This window comes from Salmo salar, chromosome 22 (assembly GCF_965601325.2).
Source record: "Salmo salar chromosome 22, fSalSal1, whole genome shotgun sequence".
NCBI classification, from domain to species: Eukaryota; Metazoa; Chordata; class Actinopteri; order Salmoniformes; family Salmonidae; genus Salmo; species Salmo salar.
Window position 1 is genome coordinate 30,452,433 of NC_138312.1, and position 25,857 is coordinate 30,478,289.

Here is a 25,857-nt window from a genome sequence, read left to right on the forward strand (position 1 = left end):
TCATCTACACTTCATTGTATCTTATGCATATGGTTGAGCTATAGTAATCAATGCAATTAATATAGTGAATAATATACTCTATTCATTTAGTAGGCCTAAATGTACATCAATCTGAAAATATATTTCCTTCCCCCAATAGAATGCTCCTGGCACAAGATGTCTGATTTACAGGCGAGCAGTGGAACCTTAGATATTCTCTGCTACGACTTAAACTCACCACAAAAAAAAACAGAGAAGCAAGTTTTTATGAGGAACAGAACATTTTCTCAATACTGTTTCGATAAATACTGACTTTTGAAAAAAATCACCTTCAAACAACCATATCTGAGAGGGGAATTTATTAGTCTACCCAAGAGGAAAACAGACCCAGGATTAAGCGATGAAAAATACATAGAAAAAGAGAAGCATAAGGAAGGAGGAATAGGAACAAATACAAGAGATTTAAGCGCTCTTTCATTCCTCTCCACTCATCCTTGGACCAGACAAGTGAGTGCCCTTCACTGAATGCCGTGGGTGAGATGGACTCCTTTGGGAATACTGGAGCAGACCCCACCTGACAGCTCTCCAACTGAGAAATATAAGGACATTCCACCAGGAGATCCTGCTGCCATTCTGGCTGAAAAATATTTATATTTTTAGAGAACCCTTTAGAACAATCTACACTCCATCCCAGGGAAAAACCTTGCATTTATCCTTCCAAAGAACTGGATGTGTGACTTAGTCAGTTTCAACCCATGTCTGTAACACTGAGCACTGAGAAGGTGTCCACACTCAACTGGCTGGTTTCACCTCTAGCCCTCTGAAAGAAAATAACATACTACATTTGATATCAGTGAGATCTTTACTGAAAAGAAGGATGAAGAAAGTGAATAAATATTGTTTTGCGGATTAAACGTTTTACCTTAAAAAATAAATGTGGAGAAAAAGGTGTTGACAAATTAGAGGATAAACCTAGAAAAACATTTTAAAAAATGAACGGAATGAAAACATGTTTTGTATTCTCTTCCTGACATTTGACTTCAACGACTCCTGACTTTGCGACATTGAGCTTTGCTCTTCCTTAAGTGTCCTATAGCATCTCATTCCTGTCTTTACGTTGAAATCTACAATATTTATAGGCTTTCCTCACAACCCTCCTACCTTTTCACTCTCCCTCATTTACATCTTATTTCCCTGAGGTAAAATTAACTACTTCACCCCCTACTCCCAGTGTAGAACCTCTCTGTCCCATCGCCTTTCCCCCCTTAGCCCCTCTCTCACTATCTTTCCCCCTAGTCCTGGTTTTCCCAGAGTTCATTCTGGCTGGCACCACCATTCCGGCCAAGGGGGAGGAGGACTTCCTCACGCTGGCCGCCTCCCGGCTCAGCCGCAGGAAACGTGTCATCGGGGCAGGAGTGGGCGTGGCCATGGTGCTGGTGCTGCTGGTCGCCATCCCCTTATTGGTTCACACCACCAAAGGGGGGGCGTCTGGAGGCGGGAGCACCCATTATGAGATGCTCGGCAGCTGCAAGATGGTGTGCGACTCTTTCACCCCCCCACAGGGCAGCCACGAGCTGACCGCTGTCTCCCCCCAACCCCCAGACTTCACAGGGAGAAGGGGCAAGTCTGGGTTTCGTGGGAGCCCTGGCCCCCCAGGCCCCAGAGGTCCCACAGGAGAACCAGGCAAGCCAGGCCCCCCTGGTCCCCCTGGCCCTGGCCCAGGGGGCTATGTCCCCTCCTTCTACAGCCCCAAGATCGCCTTCTACGCTGGCCTCCGCAAACAGCATGAAGGGACTGAGGTGTTGAGGTTTGACGACGTAGTGACCAATGTGGGGAACTACTATGAACCCAGTACTGGCAAGTTCACCTGCCCCCTACCTGGCATCTACTTCTTCACCTACCATGTCCTGATGAGGGGCGGAGATGGGACCAGCATGTGGGCCGACCTAAAAAAGAATGGACAGGTGAGACAGAGAGGAGTGTGTGTTGTTGTGTGTGTGATGAGCTAGACAGATGAGCACACAATTAATCCTACACTAAAAGTCAACAGTTCAGCTGATTTAGTCTAAGAACCCCTGATACACCTATGCCTTCTTGTATCACTTCTACTTCCATTATCCCATAATATGTGTTTCTTCTTGTCAGAAGCCTCTCTGAAACAGAGAAAGGGTTGTAATCGGGGTTTGGAACCAAAATTATTTTACAATGGTTTCGTTCCGAACAGAACCCCTAATTCTTTCATTCCGTTCCAGTGTTCCGACCAGAAAAGAAAGTTCTGAACTGGTTCGAAACCAAAAAAGTAACTGTTCATATAGTTCCTTTTCATACTTTTTCATACTTTTTTAAACCTATCAAATTAACATATATTTTTTTACAAAAATAGCTCCTTAATTTACTTCACCAGTTAGCACAAACAGAGAAGCTTGCTATGGGATGCGTAAGTTAGTTGTTTACATGTTTGATTGGTCAGATAAGTGCAGGCACGAGATGCAAATGAACTTTCACCAGTGGGGAGAGGGCGAGAGTTAGGAGTAAACATGGAGGGGGCTTGGCTTGAAGCGCTGAACATCATGACATGACGTGAACTGGAATGTGTTTAGGTTATAATTGGCATGATAACTTCACATAATTATATACCAGACATTAGGAATGTAACAGGAATAATGACATTATTAACCAGTTCTAAAGATTTGAAAGTAACGGTTCTGTTCTGGAAGACTACAGATCTTTCCAGGCTACCCAGCCACATCACTCTGGCCAAACTGACGTTTCTTCTCCACGATGAGTCTGCATTTGCCTCCCTCCCCTACGATATCTAGAATGCTAACACATTCTGACCATTCTGATTGGTCCCAGAAACCAATGGGTTGGGCCAGACCCGGCCTACATGGTGACGTTATCAACTTTGATACTCTGATTGGTTCAATTTCTTAGAGACGATCCAATCGCTGATTAATTTGCTTTGTACAACGCCCCTCATTTTGAAGTCACACAAACAACTTCTAGGATGGCAGATTCATACTGAATGTATGTAGAGATCGATAGAGTGGAATTCAGAGTGAGTTATCAGGCACCTAAAGTTCACTTTCATTACCGGTTCTGTTTCCGTTCCTTGAACAATTTAATTATTTTTCGGTTTTCGTTTCTGTTCCCTGAACCGGTTCCAAGCTCTGATTATAATAGGTATTTTGGAGTTGTATGCTTATGTGTCTTCATGCTCAGTCAGTAAAGCATGGCGCTTAGGTCATGGGTTCGATTCCCGTTGGGGCCACCCATACGTAAAACTTAGGCTCGCATGACTGTAAGTCGCTTCGGATAAAGTGTCATATTATTATATTATTGAAGGAAAAGGCTGAGAAATTTGGTATATATTTGCCCATTATCTTTTGAGTCAAAGTTAATTTGCAAGGTTTGTTAAGAGATTTAGAAGCCAGTTTGCCTAATTGAATATCCAAGTACCTTGAGACAATTTTTGTCTGGTAGGAAGCTTAACCAGAGGACCTACATTTTACACAAGTATACTCAGAGTATTATTGTTTAAACATGAAAGAACAGAGAAGTAGAACAGTGTAACGCTCACATATTCCAATCAACTAGGAAGTATGTTATGCCCTCACGTTCTAAACCTTCATCACTAACCATTTAACTTTTAGCTAGGCCGAATGACATGGGTTGAATGTTTCCATTTGGTATTCTATTATTGGTAAGATTGTGGGATGGCCATAAATAACAATGGCACATGTTTGAAGGATGAATTAGCAAAGCAATCTAGATTAAACATAAACATTTAAAACAAGGGAAGTTGAGGTAAAATAGATTATTTTGCAGACAAAGTAGAATGAGAATAAAATAACTCATCCAACATTTGTATAAGAACAAGTAAGCCCTCACTTAATAATTCAACAATCCATTTTCACGGGATATCATCAAAAGGCTTTTAAAAAAGTTCCCTAAAGATATAGTGAATTGCTCCTGGAGGACACAGAGAAAATGAAGGCCTAAAGTGCCTGAACGGCAAACTGCACACACCAAACTGGAATGGAATAGAAGACAAAAAGTGTAACACTTTGCTAGGTTCCACCTCCTGATTTGGGCAGCAGGAGAGAGAGAAGGCAGTGACAGCTATGCGATCAAGAGGATAACGATCCTCCATATTTCTGTGGAGTGACGCCAAAACGCAACAGCTGGCTACTGTCCTCTGAGGATCTCCGGCTTTAACATCAATAAATAAACAAGCAAAAAAATTTAAATAAATAATAGCCATCTGGAGATGACAAGCTTGAAGAATTAAACCCTGACTCTATTGAGGTTTCATTTTGACGTGTGTGGTGTGGAACAGAAGAGCTACACAGAGGGATTACCATAGAGGAATAGAATACGACTCACTTTGCATTGTGTTTGATGAAACACTGGTGGTTGATTTCTTTACACATAATTTACAAGCTGTGTAGTCAGGCAGCGGTGTGTTGCTAAGTCGACCTTGACCCTGATAGCTACTGCTTATTCAGGACAGATTGGTAGGCATCAACAACTTGAACCAATCCATCATAAAATCTCTATAAAACTGTCTTCAGGGGAAACGCTAAGTTTAGTATTTCTTACCTTTAATAAATTAGTACAAACAATTACAACTAAGGTTAGTTACACTTACACTATCTTCATCAGACAATTTTTACTGGGTTGAATGTATACCCCCAACCAAAGAACTCAAGTCCAGTCAAGCCCTTATGCACTATAGCCATAAAGGAAGGATGTTAGGGGTTTTGCATCGTGGTCTGGTCAAATTTCAAGTGTTGGCCTTAATGTAATACTGTATCTCAATCATCTAACCATCTCCCTGTAAATATAGGCAGAGTACATCTTACCATCTCCATTATATAAATGTTACCTACCCAATTGGTGGTGGAATGGATCTGAAGGCCCATGAACGCACCCTAAGTTACCATTCATTTTTATCCATTCATTTTGATCCTGTACCACCCTGGCACTTCGCCCAGCTTTCCCAATACACCCATAACACAGGCTTTTTATTTGACCAGGTCTATTAAGAGGTAGATTCCGCTCTGCCTCCCCGCTCATTGATTTGACAGGGTGTGAATAAAGTGCACAGTAAAGAAGACGGACAGGAAAATGCCAGGGATAATTGGTAGACCTTGTTTGTTGCGTGCTGTCACTGAAATTGTCATTCCTGTCCTGTACCAGCGTTAAATAATTCATGGCCTTTAGATTAGATCCTCTCCACTCCACTCCACCCCACCCCCCCCATCGCTTCTGGCTTGTCTATTGGCTTGCCCATTAATTATCTTTTCCATCAACTAAATTATTTAACCCAATTCAGTGCCCATCCCCCTTTCACAGGCCCACTCCACTTCGTGGTCCCACTTTGCAATGAATAGACAAGAGCTCTTATAGGGGAGCTAACTGATGGGATCAATTACAAAAACACAACCCTGGGAGAACATTGCATAGCCAACACTAGAGACCAACAGATCAACGTCAAAGTTACAGCAAGGAGTACCAATATCAATGTCAATGTTTGGTATTTGCCGTGTGTAGGCATACTGTTTGGATTGTGTCAGAAATCGAAAAATGTGATTTGTCTGTTGTAGCTCCCCCTCCCATGTCCCATTTGAGTTGTTGTACCTGTCCATCTGAGTATCCAGTCAATAACTCTAGTTTTAAACAAGGCAACAGCAAACATGTCGTCCCCCACAAAAATCCATTATGGTTGACCTAATGGGTCCCTGAGGCATATTTGTTCCTTATGAGGAGAGGGACCCTATGTACAGTGCATTTGTAAAGTATTCAAACCCCTTGACTTTTTACACATTTTGTTACATTACAGCCTTATTCTAAAATTGATTTAAAAAATGCTTCCTCATCAATCTACACACAATACCCCATAATGACAAAGCGAAAACAGGTTTATAGACATTTTTTTGCAAACAGAAATACCTTATTTACATAAGTATTCAGACCCTTTGCTATGAGACTCAAAATTGAGCTCAGGTGCATCCTGTTTCCATTGATCATCCTTGAGATGTTTATACAACTTGGTTGGAGTCCACCTGTGGTAAATTCAATTGATTGGGCATGATTTGGAAAGGTACACACCTGTCTATATAAGATCCCACAGTCCACTGTGGATGTCAGAACAAAAACCAAGCCATGAGGTCTAAGGAATTTTCCGTAGATCACCAAAACAGGATTTTGTTGAGGAACAGATCTGGGGAATTCTATCCTCCTGATTCCTGCTTACAAGCAAAAATTAAAGCAGGAAGCTCCAGTGACTCGGTCAATAAAAAACTGGTCAGATTAAGCAGATGCTAAACTACAGGACTGTTTTGCTAGCACAGACTGGAATATGTTCCAAGATTCTTCTGATGGCATTGAGGAGTACATCACATCAGTTACTGGCTTCATCAATAAGTGCGTCGATGATGTCGTCACCACAGTGACTGTACGTACATACCCCAACCAGAAGCCATGGATTACAGGCAACATCCACACTGAGCTAAAAGGTAGAGCTGCCGCTTTCAAGGAGTAGAACTCTAACCCGGAAGGTTATAAGAAATCACGTTATGCCCTCCGGCAAACAAACAGGCAAAGCGTCAATACAGGACTAAGATCGAATCGTACTACACCGGCTCCGACGCTCGTTGGATGTGGCAGGGCTTGCAAACTCTTACAGACTACAAAGGGAAGCACAGCCGAGAGCTGCCCAGTGACAAGAGCCTACCAGACGAGCTAAATTACTTCTATGCTTGCTTCGAGGCAAGTAACACTGAAACATGCATGAGAGCAACAGCTGTGACGACTGTGTGATCACGCTCTCTGCAGCCAATGTGAGCAAGACCTTTAAACAGGTCAACATTCACAGACATTACCAGGACGAGTTCTCCGAGCATATGCTGACCATCTGTCAAGTGTCTTCACTGACATTTTCAACCTCTCCCTGTCTGAGTCTGTAATACCCTAGAAGAAAATAAATGCACACTATTAAGGCGAGGTGCTGGCTAGCGGAGTAGAAAACTTGAAAATAAGGGAGAGGAGGACACACTAGGAGGACACACTAGGAGCTCAGATGCAAAAATGTAATATCCAACGTTTCGACAGCCAAGCTGTCTTCATCAGGGTATGAGTCTGTAATAACAACATGTTTCAAGCAGACCACCATAGTCCTTGTGTCCAAAGAAGCGAAGACTACCGAACCGTAGCCCTCACGTCTGTAGCCATGAAGTGCTTTGAAAGGCTGGTCATGGCTCACATCAACACCATTATCCCAGAAACTCTAGACCCATTCCAATTTGCATACCGCCCCAACAGATCCACAGATGATGCCATCTCTATTGCACTCCACACTGCCCTTTCCCACCTGGACAAAATAACACCTATGTGAGAATGTTATTCATTGACTACAGCTCAGCGTTCAATACCATAGGGCCCTCAAAGCTCATCATTAAGCTAAGGGCCCTGGGACTAAACACCTCCCTCTGCAACTGGATCCTGGACTTCCTGACGGCCTCCCCACGCTGATCCTCAGCACAGACCCCTCGGGTGCTTACTCAGTCCACTCCTGTACTCCATATTCACTCATGACTGCACAGCCAGGCACGACTCCAACACCATCATTAAGTTTGCCGATGACACAACAGTGGTAGGCCTGATCACCGACAATGATGAGACAGCCTATAGGGAGGAGGTCAGAGAAATGACTGTGTGGTGCAAGGACAGCAACCTCTCCCTCAATGTGATCAAGACAAAGGAGATGATTGTGAACTACAGGAAAAGGAGGACCGAGCATGCCCCCATTCTCATTGACGGGGCTGTAGGTTGAGAGCTTCAAGTTCCTTGGCTTCCACATCACCAACAAACTAGCATGGTCCAAGGACACCAGGACAATCGTGAAAAGGGCACGACATAACCTATTCCCCCTCAGGAGACTGAAAAGATTTGGCATGGGCCCTCAGATCTTCAAAAGGTTCTATAGCTGCCCCATCGAGAGCATCCTGACGTGTTGCTTCACTGCCTGGTATGGCAACTGGTCGGCCTCTGACCGAAAGGTACTACAGAGGGTAGTGCATACGGCCCAGTACATCACTGGGGCCATGCTTCCATCCATCCAGGTGTCAGAGGAAGGCCCTAAAAATTGTCAAAGACTCCATCCACCCTAGTTATAGACTGTTCTCTCTGCTACCGCATGGGAAGTGGTACTGGAGCACCAAGTCTAGGTCCAAGAGACTTCTAAACAGCTTCTGCCCCCAAGCCATAAGACTCCTGGACATCTAATCAAATGGCTATCCAGACTATTTGCACTGCCCCCCCACCCCTTACGCTGCTGCTACTCTCTGTTATTATCTATGCATAGTCACTTTAATAACTCTTCCTGCTGTACATGTACATATTTCCTCAATTACCTCGACACAACTGGTGCCCCCACACATTGACTCTGTACCAGTACCCCCTGTATATAGCCTCTCTATTGTTACTTTACTGCTGCTCTTTAATTATTTGTTACTTAAATTTCTTATTTTTTTGTAGGTATTTTTCTTAAATCTGCATTGTTGGTTAAGTAAGTAAGCATTCTACACCTGTTGTATTCGATGCATGTGACAAATACAATTTGATTTGATTTTATTCTTAAATGGAAGAAGTTTGGAACCACCAAGGCTCTTCTAAGAGCTGGCCGCCCAGCCAAACTGAGCAATCGGGGGAGAAGGGCCTTGGTCAGGGAGGTAACCAAGAACCCGATGGTCACTCTGACAGAGCTCCAGAGTTCCTCTTTGGAGATGGGAGAACCTTCCAGATTGACAATCATCTCTGCAGCACTCCACCAATCAGGCCTTTATGGTAGAGTGGCCAGCCGGAAGCTACTCCTCAGTAAAAGGCACATGACAGCCCACTTGGAGTTTGCCAAAAGGCACCTAAAGGACTCAGACCATGAGAAACAAGATTCTCTGGTTTGATGAAACCAATATTGAACCCTTTGGCCTGAATGCCAAGCGTCACATCTAGAGGAAATCTGGCACCATCCCTACGGTGAAGCATGGTGGTGGCAGCATCATGTTGCGGGGATGTTTTTCAGCAGCAGGGACTGGGAGACTAGTCAGGATCAAAGGAAAGATGAACGGAGCAAAGTACAGAGTTATCCTTGATGAAAACCTGCTCCAGAGCGCTCAGGTCCTCAGACTGGGGTGAAGGTTCACCTCCCAACAGGACACAGCCAAGACAACGCAGAAGTGGCTTCGGGACAAGTCTCTGAATGTCCTTGAGTGCCCAGTCGGAGCCCGGACTTTAACCCGATCGAACATCTCCTGAAAATAGCTGTGCAGTGACGCTCCCCATCCAACCTGACAGAGCTTGAGAGGATCTGCAGAGAAGAATGGGAGAAACTCCCCAAATACAGTAGCGTCATAACCAAGAAGACTCGAGGCTGTATTCGCTGCCAAAAGGGCTTCAACAAAGTACTGAGTAAAGGGTCTGAATATTTATGTAAATGTAATTTCAGTTTTTTATTTTAGTAACATTTGCAAAAATATTCCAACAACCTGTTTTTGCTTTGCCATTGTGGGGTATTGGGTGTAGATTGATGAGGGAAAAAAACTATTTTAGAACAAGGCTGTGACGTAACAAAATGTGGAAAAAGTCAAGGGGTCTGAATACTTTCCGAATGCAATGTACCTTCATGACTTTAGGTAAATCGGGGTGAGGGGCGTGATGTTTCAAAGTTAGTATTTTCCATCTCTTGTTATAGCGCCATCATCTGGCCAATCAGTATCATTTTGCAAAATAACGGATCTCTTTGGCAAGATGTTTCGGAAAAATCGGGCCAGTGGTGTCTGAGATATCGTGTGGGTTAGCTAGACTCATATCCCTGAGCTTGTGTGCCAAATTTCATCACTCTGATACTCTTGACTTTTTCTGCCAACTTTACCATACCACCAACTTTTTTCCGTCCCTTTTCTTGTATCTGAAAGGTATTGCCGGTATCAAAGCTAAAACATTTATTTCCGCCTAATGACCTAGTAATCATTTTGGTACATTTCTGTCGACGGCTTAGTATGAAACATAGCCGTAATGCTGTGGCAGCATTGGCACACACTACGCTCTTAAACTCTTGATGGTTGCGAGGCAGTGCCAGTTAACCATCCTCCTGCCAGCTCCCTAACTTTGCGAGGCATGTCACTTCTCCCATCTCTTTGCATAGCCCACTATTTTCTTAACCACAGAAGAATTACTGTGTGAATAAATATCACTGAATGACAAAAATATTGGAAGAAAATAGGCTAATGCAATTGAAGGCATGTATCAAATTGTTTCTTACTGAAACTCCCAAAGTTATCCAATTATTGTAATACATTTGAAGCAATAGGCTACCCGCCTGTCGTCAATTAGATTATAATTTCAGCATCGTTTTTATTGGGACAGCACTATTGCCCTGCTTTGAGACAAGCGTGGGGACTCGTCTTGATAAATCAATCGATGTCAGATTTTTGTTTTACCTGATTCTCTGTTTGGATATCGGTTAGGCTACAATTAGGCTGGGGAAATGTTAGCTAAGTTGAGGTGAGGGCTGCTCATGGTCATCTTGTCTAGTTGGCTCATTTATTAGAACATTTTGCCAGCATGTTATGGAGTTTAACAAGTGGATTATTTTGCTCTTCACTCCCAGTCGCTTAGTATCCTAGGCCTACTCCTGACCAAAAGCCTGTGACTTCACTGACTTGTCTCAATTAATGTGATTTTGTTTCACAGAATCTCCGTCTGTAGGCTATTTGGTGAATTGGTTTCTGGCTGGGCCAGTAAGTGGAGGTGGTATAGCTCATCTATCACTGATCAGAAACATTTAGCATACTATAATGTACCAGAAACCAAGTGTTGGCCTATTATTTTGCTCGATTACATATAGGCAACTCCAAAAGTCTGCAGAAATTATGAAATATGAACACAAGACTCGCTTTTGAAAATAGGATTGCTATTATTTTCTATGGGTATCATGATGAAGATATTGTCAATGTAAGACCCTATGCCTGCACCCTAACAAAGTGGAGTGGGGGTAGGAAAGAGAGTAATTGTGGCTCTTTTTCAAAATATCACTTTTTTATAAGACAGCGGTTCCACACATTCCAGTGACACAAGTTGTGTGGGAAAAATATTATTTGTGTTTTATTCTGTTGTATTCCATTATATTCTTACTACAAAATATATGTGTGTTAACTGTGATTGGGGTATTAATGAACAAAATAATGAACTATTGATGTCATTAATTTGGACATAACATAATTAAACCCAAAATATACCATTCTATTGTTTTGAAAATACATGTTATTAGTCTTATAATATTTCTTAGGACCTGCCTAAACAAATTAATAATGAATGTCTTTTTGATGGTGTATATTACTGCTGATACCACTCGTTGCCGACATGTTCACGGGAGATATAAAATGTATATACAGGCAAGAATGTGGTAACAATGGGCCTGTTTGTAAGGGCGTCATATAAACATGGCCCAATACATTTTAAGGCCAAAATACAGTAAATCCTATGTGAAAGCAGTAAGAGTCAAACAGATCAAGAGATATAAACACGTGACCGTTATAGCGCCACAGTGTGGTCGATATGAATGTTCTTGCATATGTTGAGTCTTGACAGTGTTTGCAACATGTGTGTTACAATACGAATATCCTTGACTGATTTATATGCATTTAAGTGCCAGACCACACCCATGTAATTGCTTATTGGTCAATAGCGGTTGTGTTGTTTTGGGTACTAGTATGGAAAATATTGACTTGAGAGAACTTTGTCCATAGATGCCACATGTTAAGTTTCGTGCAGATCGGTCTTACCGTGCCAGAAAAGTTGCGTTTTAAGTGTTTTTCACAAAATTCTAAATGGTGGAAAATCCATCATGGTGGAGCTAATGAGTCCCTGAGGCATATTGGTTCCTTGTGAGGAGAGGGACCTATGTACCGAATTTCATGACTTTAGGTCAATCGGGGTGAGGGGCTTGGCCTTTCAAAGTTAGCATTTTCAATCTCTTGTTATAGCGCCACCATCTGGCCAATCAGTGTAATGTTGTAAATTCCGTTTCTCTATGGCAAGATGCATCATTCACCCAAGTTTCATCAAAATCGGGCCAGTGCTGTCTGAGATATCGCATGTGACTAACGTACGAATGTACTAACGGACGGAGACAGATACAGTTCCCTCCCCGATTTTCATCGTGGGGGAGAATTATTATGTACTGTAAGTGTGATTTACATTGATGATAACTCAGAGGGCAGATCTAGGTGTGTGTTTTAAATTGTGTCATATTGACACAGAGATGCAGTTTATCCGCGGCACGTCAAAGGGAGGTGGGATTAAGACACAGCCGGGGGAGAGATGACTGTAAAGGGAAGCAGGCTGCAGAGAAGTGGGGCGACAGAGAGATCAAGAGAGGAGAGAGATGGATGGATAAACAGAGGAAAGCGGACATAGGGGGATGAGAGACACAGCTACAGCATGGCCAACATGAGAGGGTAGGATCAGATCAACATAAAGAAGACAGATGGATAGAATGAACGAAAGAGGGGAGATGGAGTGAAAGAGAACAAGGCCAGTGTAAGGACAGAAAGGTGGAAGAAGTTAAATGAATCAAAGACCTTATTGACAGTCGTAGATCTCTGAATATCTGATATTGCTAAATGGATGATGAATCCTTCACGTGTTCCTTGACATCTTGTCCAGTGTACCTTTTAGACATCTATGATTAGGAGGGAAATTACGTCTGATCCTCACAACTGACAAGCCTGCATACCCTACTGAGCCGTCAGATCTCTACTCTCCATGTTTCTTAAGCCACCAAACGATTTTTGTTAAAGCAAGTGACCTTTCCTATGAATTTATAATTTACAACCAATATAGATTTTGCCCTTTTGCGATGATGAGCTGGGAGTGGGATTATCATGAATATTTATAGCCGGTGCATGGATTGGTCATTTTGGGAGTGTCTAGGCCCATCCCTCATGTTGGCCGCATATTTCTTCTATGACTAATAGTTTATGATGAGTCCAGTGCAGAGCTGCTGCTAACCGATTTAGACCCAACATGTCTGCTCAGAAGCTTTGTGCCACTTGTGACACCATGTCCCCATTATAGGACTGTGGCATTTAGTTTGATTTGACCTATTGGAAAAAGAGACCTGGAGGACAGACCGAGCACTAATTAAGCCCAACACAACATTGGAACCGCTGCCCTGATTCCTGCTCACATGGCTCAACTCTTTGCACTTCTTCTCACAGAGGACATACAACTGGAGAGTTAGTGTATTTTCCATTCAGTTGGATAGTGCAGTGTCAATATAGGACATAATATGTCCTCTGCTCTGTTGGACCGGATCCCTTCTGAAGTGAACATGACTGTGTTTTCGTATCAGTGTTTTTGATACGAAAACACAGTCATGTTCACTTCAGAAGGGATCCGGTCCAACATCAACTCAATTAGCTCATTAATTAAGGATGCTAGTAGCTAGTAGCTCATTTCTGGGCAACTGTGTGACACATTGTGTGAAGCGCTATATCTTATTTAGTGGGCTTGATGTGTCCGCTGTCAGGATTAGTAGCTACTAATCACTGGGTTTCAGTGGAGGTGTTAGTTTAGAACAGCCTTCCAGATACTGTCTGCTACACAGGAATTAATGACTACATTTGTTTGGCCTTTCCGTTACTTGTCATCCAGCTTTTGTAAGACATACAGGTGACTTTGAAACTGTAACAGCAAAGCTTATATTTAATTGCATATTTATTACTCTTCCTGTACATTTATTGTATAACCATAAAAAACACAACTTTGCATTACATCACTACGTTATATAGTAGGGCACATTTTCCAAACGATGGTTCTTTTCATCATGGTCTGTTTCATAAGTCAGGGTGGCAGGGAGCTTAGTGGTTAGAGCATGGATGGGCAACTTTGATGGGGGGCGGGGGCCACACAATATCTGAACTCATCACGATGGGCACAGCGGCTCGCGGGTCTGTGTATCCACATCCATACCCACACATGCATTCAGAGCTGGCCCTAGCCTTTTGGGGGTCCTAAGTGAAATTTTGTTGGGGGTCACCTTCTGAGCAAAACATTTTAGCAGCCTCCCTCTTGACAGCAGAGAGAAAGTAAGGTTTAGAGTTAAATGTACACACTTTGCCATGGGGCAGAGAGAAGATTTTGCAATTGTATAACTAATATCAGGCAATTGCAATTATACTCGTTTTGCCATGTGTCAGTGAGAAAAATGTGCAGTTTTACAGCTAATTTCCTGCAATTCTATACGTTTTGCCATAGGGTGGATGGTGATGTTGTCAGACGATTGCTAGGAGTGGTGGTAGGAGTCAGGCGCAGAGAGCAGAGGTACGGAACTGTGTGTTTATTTTAATCCAAAAAAACACAACACGAACAACGCCAACACAAACGGCGTGGAAAAAATGCCAAGTGCCCAAAACAGGTGCACAGCCAGCCTACAATATCACAGTCGTAAATCGCCAGCACATCCAATGAAAAAACACAACCTGACGCTAAAATAATCCCGCACAACACTGGGCGGGCTAACCAGGCTTAAATAACCCAAATCAAAAGACAAATGAGGAACAGGTGCAAACAATAAGACAAACCAAACGAAAAGGAAAAAAGGATCAGCGGCGGCTAGTAGGTCGGTGACGACGACCGCCGAGCGCCGCCCGAGCAGGCAGGGGAGCCACCTTCGGTGGGATTCGTGACAGATGTTTGCCGTTTTTAATATGATATCTGAGTGAGAGTGACTAACAAAATCAAAGGGGAGTGAGTGAGAGTCACTAAAAGTCAATGGGGGCACCCTGGTCAGTAATTCGACAATGATTTCTACACGTTTAGATCGTCTAGCCAGCTAACTTACCAATCTAAAACATGTTAGCTGACATGGGCGAATTGATTGACTGTCAGTGACTGACATAACAAGAGAAAAACTGCTGATGCACAACCACATCTCGAAATTGCACCTCTACTATTGTAACTCTTAACAATAAGTTGAGACCCCGTGGGCCTGCAAAAGGGGACCGCCAGTTGCCCATCCCTAACTTAGAGCGTTGCGCTAGTAATCGAATGCCCAAGCTGATGAGGTGAAAAATCTGTCGATGTGTCCTTGAGCAAGGCACTTAATTGTAATTGCTCCAGGGTCGCCGTTGATCATTTCCAGTTCACACATGCGTATTAATACACACTTGTACATTTGTGAAATAGGACAAATATAAGCACCCACCTTATTAATATTATTAAGTCGGTACACCACAAATGCAGTTTTTCCATCTCTCACTCACACACACAGCCATTATACTGTATTTACATTCATTTCTTTAATTATCACTGAGGCATTAATACAGTGCAGACTTAGGCCTCCCTTCTCTTTCTTTTTCCTTCTTTAGTTTCATCTATGTTTTCCTTCTCATTTTGCCTTGCACAGTCCTTCAAAAGTTCATCCCAAAGGTTGGGTTTTCTCATTGAGTAGTGTTCAAATGTCAGAATTGGTTTGATAAAGACCATTTTTTGTGTAAGGGGGGATAAAGAACATTTAGCCCTTAGAGATCATAGAAATGTATATGACATTAGAAATATAACATTTGCAAGAATAGACAGTAAAGGCTAATAGTATGGCATTACCCATGACTCATGGTATTATATAATGAGGGAACTAAAGGTAGCCAATTAAGAATTTCTCCCCACCATGACAGCTCGATCACTTTGTGAAAATGTCAGCAGTGTGCGATGTCTTAGAATTGGCTGAACATGTGAAGTAAATCAGTCACGAGATGTTTGCATGACCTGACCACACACATAAGTGGCATTGTAATCAGATGATATGGAGGAGAAAACGCTGGTTAGCAAGGCCCAAGAAAATATGCGTGTCTGAGGGCATGCATGCTTGTGTGTCTGCTTTCCTGCGTGCTTGTATTGGTAAATATCACAAGAATTCCAATATGAATATTTTCCAAATTGTAAATAGGGGCCAGCAAATGACCAGTCACTGACTAAGTGGCACATTACGTAATGTCATTGCACAACCTTTGGCTGCTTCATAGTTGATGCTCTGCAGGTAGAGCCGTCTGTAGCTGAAACCCCTTTACATCCAATTAAACTGTCTCCACCATTGGAACATTCCAAGCCAGAGCCAATTAGAGACTTTCTAATCAATGTCTTGACACCATAGGTCCAGAGTGTCATGGCAATATATTAGCATTTAGCATGCCAATTAGGGGTCAGACCCACACGGCTGCTAAAGGCTTCCACAACCACCACCCTAATGGTAAGAGCACACCTTAACACAGCACGGAGAGAGAGAGGAGAGAGAGAACCACAGCATTGTATAAACTGGATATTTCCATCAGTCCTCCATACCCCCTCCTCGACCCCTGCCTCTCTACCAATATATATAGTGGTCCCACAGGTGAGTTTAAGAGACCCCTCTCAATCGTCTCGCTCCGCTCTGAGAGGTCTGTACATCACGGTGAATGAATCCTGTCACTTTTATTACTAGAGGAGCAAGGCACCACTGCAAAACACCAAAATAACAGAGACTACACAGACCCCCAAGTCTCATTCCTGCCTTCCAGAAATAGGTTCACTTGATCAGTTTGTTATCCAACAGGCTCCCTCTCTCCCCATCCCTCCAGGCCCCCTCCAGTTTGGCTCCCCTCACCCCCGTCTTGTGCTTAGACTGTTAAAGTGCCACACAGCTGCTCTCTCCTATGTTCTCTCATTCTAAATCTCTCTCACTTCCTCTCTTTTTCATAGTCTCTCTCTTCTCTTGACCTCTTTCCCCTGTACTTGCCTCTACTTCTCTGCCTCCTGTTCTCCACAGCCTCTCTGCCTCCATCTCCACCTCCCGCTCTCCTTTCTGTGTCTTTTGCGCCCTTGCACCACCTCTCTCTCGCCTCTGTGTTTTTAGCTCCCTCTCGCCATACATCTCTCTCTCTCCCTCCCTCTCTCTCCTATTTAATGGTGCCCCTAATGAAAAGTGGAGGCAGTGTTATCCTCCCTGTCGTCCCGCGGGCTCTCGCTCTCCCCAGCATCAGCAGCAGCTGAAGTCGGCACGGCATTTGGCCAACAGACAGAAATTTACTCCCTTGTCGATATCAATCTCCACTGCAGTTGACAATAATCCTGATTTGCCTTCCTCTCTTTCACATTCCCACTGCACCCCCCTTCCTCCCCTCTTAAAGGAAACAAGGTTTCATTTTGATAGTTACTGAGAGACAAAAATGAGACTCACTGCTCTGGTTCTCTCAGACTGCTCTGCCTGTTCCTGTCGCCCCCCTGGCTTGACAAAATACAGTGTTTGGTAATGAAATCTTTGAAATTATGATTCATATTGACTTTTTTGCCACTACATAGTCATTTGATTTGAGCTTGTGGACTCAAAAACAGAACCATCTTTCATCTGTAATTGGTAGCCTATGCTCTGTTCAATTACACAAATTACTCTTTGCTGATTGACCATGCAATTACTTTAGAGTTGAGGGTAATATCATAAATAACACTCTACATATACGTGTACTCATTTTCATATATTGGTTTCACTAACATAGTTTTAAAATGTAATACAATGAAGGTTCATTGTTGGGAAGAATTGCTGTTGAGCCACTAGGTTATATAGGAAGTACAATGCAACCATACATTAATCATAAACATGACACATTAAATGTCAGCGACTGCATATATTTTCTGCTGTCTGAGCCTTAGTGAAGTAATGTCCCCTATGGACCCATGCCAGAAGAGTCATAAATAACCAGGCCTCCTTAGCAAATATAATTAACTGAATGACATGTTTAAAGGGTAATTGCAAGGAGGAGGGGTAAACACCAGCACTGTCATAGCTCTTGTTATGACCCTTTAACATGTGGGCTATTCAAATAGACAGAACGCTCATGGCATTTGCCCTTGAATTCAAGAGTGTGCAGTGTCACAGGTTAAATAAAAACTGGCCAATTTCTCTGAAAGTTTGAAAATTGGTTCTGTGAAAGTTCCCAGAGCATTTGTTAGGTTGCTGCAAATGTTTTCATAACACAAAAACTGTCCAGTTGTGCTAATGATTATACAATGTTTGTATAAAACATTCACCTGATGTTGCAAGATATTTTGTTGTGGCAGTATGTTCTAAAAACATTACTTGGAAATGTGTTTTATTACTTTACCTGGAAACCGAATGAGAACTTTTGGGGAATGTTCTGTGGTGGTTGTTACAGATGGTGTACACTATATTTTAGTGAATATTAGAACATTCCAAGGATATACAGTACCAGTCAAAATTTTGGACACACTCATTCAATGGTTTTCTAAAATGTTTTAATATTTTCTACATTGTAGAATAATAGTGAAGTCATCAAAACTATGAAATAACACATATGGAATCATGTAGTAACCAACAAAAAGTGTTAAACAAATCAAAATATATTTTTAAAGTAGCCACCCTTTGCCTTGATGACAGCTTTGCATCAGCTCTGGTGGATATTCCTGCAGTCAACTGCACACTCCCTCAAAACTTGAGGCCACTCTAAAAGGTACAGTTTTGTCACACAACACAATGCCCAAGCACAAGGTGCACATATGTAATGATCATGCTGTTTAATCAGCTTCTTGATATGTCACACCTGTCAGGTGGATGGATTATCTTGGCAAAGGAGAAATGCTCACTAACAGGGATGTAAACAAATTTGTGCACCACATTTTAGAGAAATAAGCTTTTTGTGTATATGGAAAGATTCTGGGATCTTTTATTTTTCAAATCAAATCACATTTTAGCTCATGAAACCATGGGACCAACACTTTACATTTATATCTTTGTTCAGTATATATCTACAGTCCACCTGAGATACATAAACTATGTAGACTACTAAGGAAAATAAAAACTACTAGTCCAGCAGCTTTTATAGACAAAAATAATGAATTTGTATTCTGACCTCCCACCACTGTTTCTTGAGCCCATCTGACCGCAGTAGCCTATTGTGTGTCCCATTTATTGTGATTGTATGGAGTTATTGAGGAGTGGGAGCTATTAGGGAGGGAGCTGGCATGGCTGTTCCACTACCAATTACCGAACCCTGTAGCCTGGCCTAACGCATCTGGGGGCTGGTGGAGGGGGTCCAGGGAGACCTGCCACAGCAACGCGCTGTTAATCAATCCGATTTAGAGCGGACAGGGACACGCTTAGCCGCAGCTCCCGCCAACACTGCCATGGCGGGGGAAGAAACTGTGAGCGTGACCTGCATCTCATTCTGGGGAAAGAAGGAAAAAAAGATGGATAGATGGGTCCAGAATGAAGAGATAGTGAGGGGGTGCGGATGGAGGAAGGATGATGGAGGAGATGTTAGATGGAGAGGGAGAGACAGAACAATTAATGGAGTAATGTGAGCAGAATTAAAAACAACAGGAATGTATTGATTAATTTGAGTCTTCGGGAAGATGAAAAAAAGACCAAAGCAACAAGCTGTACATGGAAACAGATAGCCTGGCTATTAGACTATAGGAAACTAATGAGTTAATTGTATGATATGTGCAAACAAAAACTCATTATTGCCAACAAGTTTGTGAAGAAATGGTTAGTTTAGTCTCGTCTGACAGGTTGAGATGATGGAACATATCCTCAGCCAGGCCTAAACCCTGGGAGAGAGACAAGGATGGAGTGAGGGTATCAGATTTGCAATCATTAATATGAATGCACTAGTGTATTTTATTTTTCCAGGATTAAATAGATCCCATGCTTGAGCAGTTGGCTATTTATCTGGTGATGGTACTATTCATTATAAGCAGCTTTAGTTATTAGGCCTACAAACATACAATTCATAAATGGCACAACTTAAGATGTAGTGCAACTCATTACAGGGCATTTGTGTACAAAAAATGTTATACCGTGAGCACTGTCTAAATGCAACAATTTCAGTGATTGACACTGGTGAAGCATGTCTTCCCTGACCCCAACTAAACCATCTAGGAGGCGATCTCTAGAATTGTCCCACTGCAACAGGTTGCTGAACATCCCAGTAAATCGATAGAGTGCAAGTTTGTGTTCTCAATGGAGATTCTGGGTCAAAGGTCAATGCACAGCTCATCTATTTGGAGCGATACATGCCCATTGGACAGGAAGGCCTTTGTACCTATGATGTTATACCAAGACCCCTGAGTGAAGGAGGAAATAATATTAGACGGCTCAGAGAGAAAGAATAGAGAAGGAGAGAGGGAGAGGGAGATTGGAGGAGAGCGAGAGGAATAGAGAGATTACTGATTAATAGAAAGGGAAGATTGGTGAGGGAAGCTGAGAGAGAGAGGTGAAAATAAAGGAAAGAGGAAAATACAGGAAAATATTACCAAGAGGATTTGGTGATATCTACAGTATATACCGATATACCTTCTTCTGGGCTATTACCAGTGAATATTTATGATTTATAGTATATGTGTGTTGGGGGAGATGATGCCATCTTGGAAAGGTAGTTGTAAATTAAGACAGGGATGAGCCATAATTCCCCCATGTGACTTCCTCCTCATCCTGGGAATTAACATTTAGATGACCATGATGAAGGCTCAACCTCAGGCTATGGGGCAGTAGGTATCCTAGTGGTTAAGAGCATTGGGCCAGTAACTGAAAGGTTCAGCTTTCAATCATCCACGTGGGTGTACTGTATACTCCTAAAAACCAACGAGGAGGTGGGAAAAGCAAGTTCTATTTTAGCGCCTGGCTACGCAGACATTTGTTAACACGTGCGAGCAGTTTGGCTGAAATGATTGTATAACATGTATGTGTAAAAACAAATGATTATGTGGTCAGCATGTTATTCACTTTCTTCAACCCCCCCCCCCGTCTTTCTTTCACGCTATCTGCTTCTCTCTCTCTCTCTCAGGTGAGGGCCAGTGCCATTGCCCAGGATGCTGATCTGAACTATGACTATGCTTCCAACAGTGTCATCCTGCACCTGGATGTGGGGGACGAGGTGTGCGTGCAGCTCGACGGGGGCAAAGTTCACGGAGGAAACACCAACAAATACAGCACCTTCTCTGGCTTCCTCATCTACCCTGACTGAAGGCAGCCACATGTTACACACACAGACACACAACCATACACACACAACTACACACACACATTCTCCCAGGCAAACAAATACAGCACCTTCTCTGGCTTCCTCATCTACCCTGACTGAAGGCAGCCACATGTTACACACACAGACACACAACCATACACACACAACTACACACACACATTCTCCCAGGCAAACAAATACAGCAACTTTTTCAGGATCCTCATCCAACCTGATTCTCTCAACCACTCTCTCTTCTCTCTCTTTTTTTCCCTCTCTCTCTCCCTCGCACTCCATTGCTAAAACACACAGTATTTAGAGAAACCGATGCAATGGGAAAAGGACATGTATACATAATGTCTAGATAATGGTCATACCATAACATTCCAAACCAAGTGTAGTTGCAAGGCATCTAATGTGCATATAGACTGTGTATATAGACATTTTTATTTAATACACATACCCACACACCCATTTGTTTGTCATGTGTTTTGTCATTCTCGTGATATCAATGAATCACATATATGTAAATGAAACTAACATGTAAGTATGGGGTGACAAACAAGAATTATGTCAAGACAAAAACTTGTTTAAAGATCATCTTGATATCGTGTGTATTCTTAAAGTTACATATATATTCACTTCTGATGCGCACACATCTGTGTGTATGATCATGTATGTGGAAGCATACCTACATGACTCGCATACAACTCTTTCACACACAGTGATTCATTGAACTTCCCCTATCTAGGGTTGCATTGACACGAGCTGACCATTTCGGCCACCAATGTGGAATTTAGTCAAATGGTCTCAGATTGCAGACTGTAAATGGAAGACTTCGAGGTTGGTTGCGGGGCTTCCCGCCTCCCTTCTTCGCTCCAAGATGGATTTCCAATACGGCTGAAGACACCAAATGAGAAAAGTCATGAATATATTGATCGGAGCTGATAATACACCCAACACCACGAACATCATCCAGTGTGGTGTGTGTAAGATAAGTATCATGTTGTTAGTTTTACCTACATGGCCCCTGCCTATAGCTAAGGGGGGTGGGGAGGGGTGATGGTAGTCCCCTCACACACAGGATATCAATGATGAGGCTTATGGTAGACAGATACAGTATTTTTCCAGACCTTATGGTGGATGACAGAGCATCATCATGTTCCACTAATGAGTCCATCCTTTGTTTAAACCCTCAAACCCTATTGCTATATTCACTTTACATTCAATTGACAACAGAGCAATTTAAACTGGGTGTCGAACCCAGACATAATCAGAAATGGAGCTTTAGATCGTGGAGAGATGATGCTTTAGTTCATGGAGAGATGATGCTTTCGATCATGGAGAGATGGAGCTTTAGATCATGGAGAGATGATGCTTTAGATCATGGAGAGATGAGGCTTTAGATCATGGAGAGATAGAGCTTTAGATCATGGAGAGATGGAGCTTTAGATCATGGAGAGATGATGCTTTAGTTCATGGAGAGATGGAGCTTTAGATCATGGAGAGATGATGCTTTAGTTCATGGAAGAGATGAGGCTTTAGTTCATGGAGAGATGGAGCTTTAGATCATGGAGAGATGGAGCTTTAGATCATGGAGAGATGATGCTTTAGTTCATGGAGAGATGGAGCTTTAGTTCATGGAGAGATGGATGCTTTAGTTCATGGAAGAGATGATGCTTTAGTTCATGGAAGAGATGAGGCTTTAGTTCATGGAGAGATGGAGCTTTAGTTCATGGAGAGATGGAGCTTTAGATCATGGAGAGATGATGCTTTAGTTCATGGAAGAGATGAGGCTTTAGTTCATGGAGAGATGGAGCTTTAGATCATGGAGAGATGATGCTTTAGTTCATGGAGAGATGATGCTTTAGATCATGGAGAGATGATGCTTTAGATCATGGAGCTTTAGACCATGGAGAGATGATGCTTTAGATCATAGAGAGATGGAGCTTTAGATCATGGAGAGATGGAGCTTTAGATCATGGAGCTTTAGATCATGGAGAGATGATGCTTTAGTTCATGGAGAGATGATGCTTTAGATCAGGGAGAGATGATGCTTTAGTTCATGGAGAGATTATGCTTTAGATCATGGCCAGTTGGTTATTTGTATAATGATGAGTCTTCTTTTCTTCTAAGGTAAAGCAGCCTGTTTGTTTACAGTGTGGATACGGACATTGAGGATTAATCTTGTACTCTGTACAGAACTAGTTTCACATTTTCAAATGTACGCTGCTACCGTAGAACTAGAAATGGACTGAGTGTCTTCAATGGAAATGTACATCTTTGTGTGTTATTGAATGTACCATACATCACTAATTGTGTAAATGCAATTCAAATATGCAGGTTCAGGTTGATGCTGTCTGTCAAATATGTTATGCAAACCCTTGACACGGTGGCAATGAGACTATATTGTGTCACTTGTGTTATCGATCAAGAATGGATTTCATGGACATTTTAGAGTGGGGGCATTATTACCTTGTCAGGCCATTAATATATATATATATATATATATATATATATATATATATATATATATATATATCTTTACATCAATGTGAATGCCCTGCCTAGACAATACCATGAAGAGCAGGTCCTTCTCCTGTAGTTCATAGCGTCATACATGTACCTAATGTAAGTAGTTGTACATGTTACAGGACTTCAGAGGAGGCCTCTATTGTAACATGTTGTTGTATTAGGAAAACCACTGAATAAATGCAGCTGCAGCAGGGATGACACTGCTACTCCATGTGTGTGCATTACTGTTGCAACACAGTATGGCCGGTGTGTGTGTCACATCTCAGGTCCAACTACAGGACAGAGCTTTGGGCTTGATCTAGAGACAGAACACCAGTTATTATCAAAATGCATCAGTCAGATGAAAACATTATTCCTGTAATATATCTTAACTGACAGTATTACAATAACCACCTACCATCTTATTTAAACCAACATAATGTACTGATTTGTTTGTCTGTACATGACTTCTCTCTGTGTCATGCTGCATTCTACTGTGTTCCCTGGCACTAAATAATGTTAAATAACTTACTGTTGAAAAGGAAACCTGGTCTTTGTTTATGAACAGTATGAATTGATTGTTGTCATTGTACCTTGTGTGTATATCTTATGTATAATATTATAAACAACAATTTAATCTACCCTAAGGTAATATATAAGACCTACAATAAAACAATGTGAAGACGCCTCTGAGTCACTGTCTGACTTACACTAAAGCTGTCATTATTTACAATCCCAAGAAACTTGATCAATTTATTACTGCAGTAATGTATTCTCTTTTGTTGATATGCGGTGGGTTGAGAAAACAAATTAAATGTTACAGACTTAAGGACTAATACTGCATTCATGTATGTACATCAGGAGCTAACAGGAACTGAATACTGGCTTCTACATTTTTCAGTACCGGCACCCAAAATGAGCACTGGCAGCTATGTCAGGCCAAGTCAAGCACTGATGTTCATTACATTCAGTCTACCATTGTTTTGGTAGAGGTGCTGACTAACAAAGAGTAAACTGTCTAAAAATAAGTAAAGAAAGTCGCTCACTCTATATATGCTCCCAACTATTTAATGGATAAACCTTAGGTGCCTTCAGAAAGTATTTACACCTCTTGACCTTTTCCATATTTTGTTGTGTTACAGCCCAAATTTAAAATGGATTAAATAAAAAAAAATTGTCACTGGCCTACACACAATAGCCCATAATGTCAAAGTGGAATTATGTAAAAAAAAAATATATATATATATATAAAATCTAATTAATTCAAAATGAAAAGCTGAAATGTTTACAGTCAATACGAATTCAACCCATTTGTTAAAGCAAGCCTAAATAAGTTCAGGAGTAAAAATGTGCATAACAAGTCACATAAGTTGCATGGACTCACTCTGTGTGCAATCATAGTGATTAACATGATTGTTGAATGACTACCTCATCGCTGTACCCCACACATACAATTTCTGTAAGGTCCCTCAGTCGAGCAGTAAATTTCAAACGCAGATTCAACCACAAAGACCAGGGATGTTTTCCAATGCCTCGCAAAGAAGGGGACCTAGATGGCAGTGGTGTAAAGTACTTAATTAAAAATACATTAAAGTACAACTTAAGTAGTTTTTTGGGGTATCTGTACATTACTATTTCTATTTTTTCCAACTTTTACTTTTACTTCACTACATTCCTTAAGAAAATAATGTACTTTTTACTCCATGCATTTTCCCTGACACCCAACAGTACTCGTTACATTTTGACAGGAAAATTGTCCACTTCACACACTAATCAAGAGAACATCCCTGGTCATCCCTACTGCCTCTGATCTGGCGGACTCACTAAACAGAAATGCTTTGTTTGTAAATTATGTCTGAGTGTTGGAGCGTGCCCCTGGCTATCCAAAAGAGAAAAGAACATTGTGCCGTCTGGTTTGCTTAATATAAGGAATTTGAAACGGTTTATACTTTTACTTATGATACTTAAGTACATTTTAGCAATTCCATTTACACTTTGATACTTAAGTATATTTAAAACCAAATAGTTTTAGACTTTTACTCAAGTAGTATTTTACTAGGTGACTTTCACTTTTACTTGAGTTATTTTCTATTAAGGTATCTTTACTTTTACTCAAGTATGAAAATTGAGTACTTTTTCCACCACTGGTAGATGGGTAAAACAATTTAAAATAGTTTTATTCTGTACAGGCTTCCTTCTTTTCACTCTGTCAATTAGGTTAGTATTGTGGAGTAACTACAATGTTGTTGATCTATCCTCAGTTTTCTCCTATCACAGCCATCAAACTGTG

General features: G+C 41.8%; 1 protein-coding gene across 1 annotated transcript; it reads left to right on the forward strand.

The window, feature by feature from the left end:
- Window positions 1-1,264: 1,264 nt before the first annotated feature.
- Window positions 1,265-24,274, forward strand: LOC106583241 (complement C1q-like protein 4). Its single transcript, XM_045705738.2, has 2 exons — window positions 1,265-1,943; window positions 20,880-24,274. The coding sequence occupies exons 1-2, from the start codon at window positions 1,407-1,409 to the stop codon at window positions 21,057-21,059; spliced, it is 717 nt and encodes a 238-aa protein (XP_045561694.1). The 5' UTR covers window positions 1,265-1,406; the 3' UTR covers window positions 21,060-24,274.
- Window positions 24,275-25,857: the final 1,583 nt, after the last annotated feature.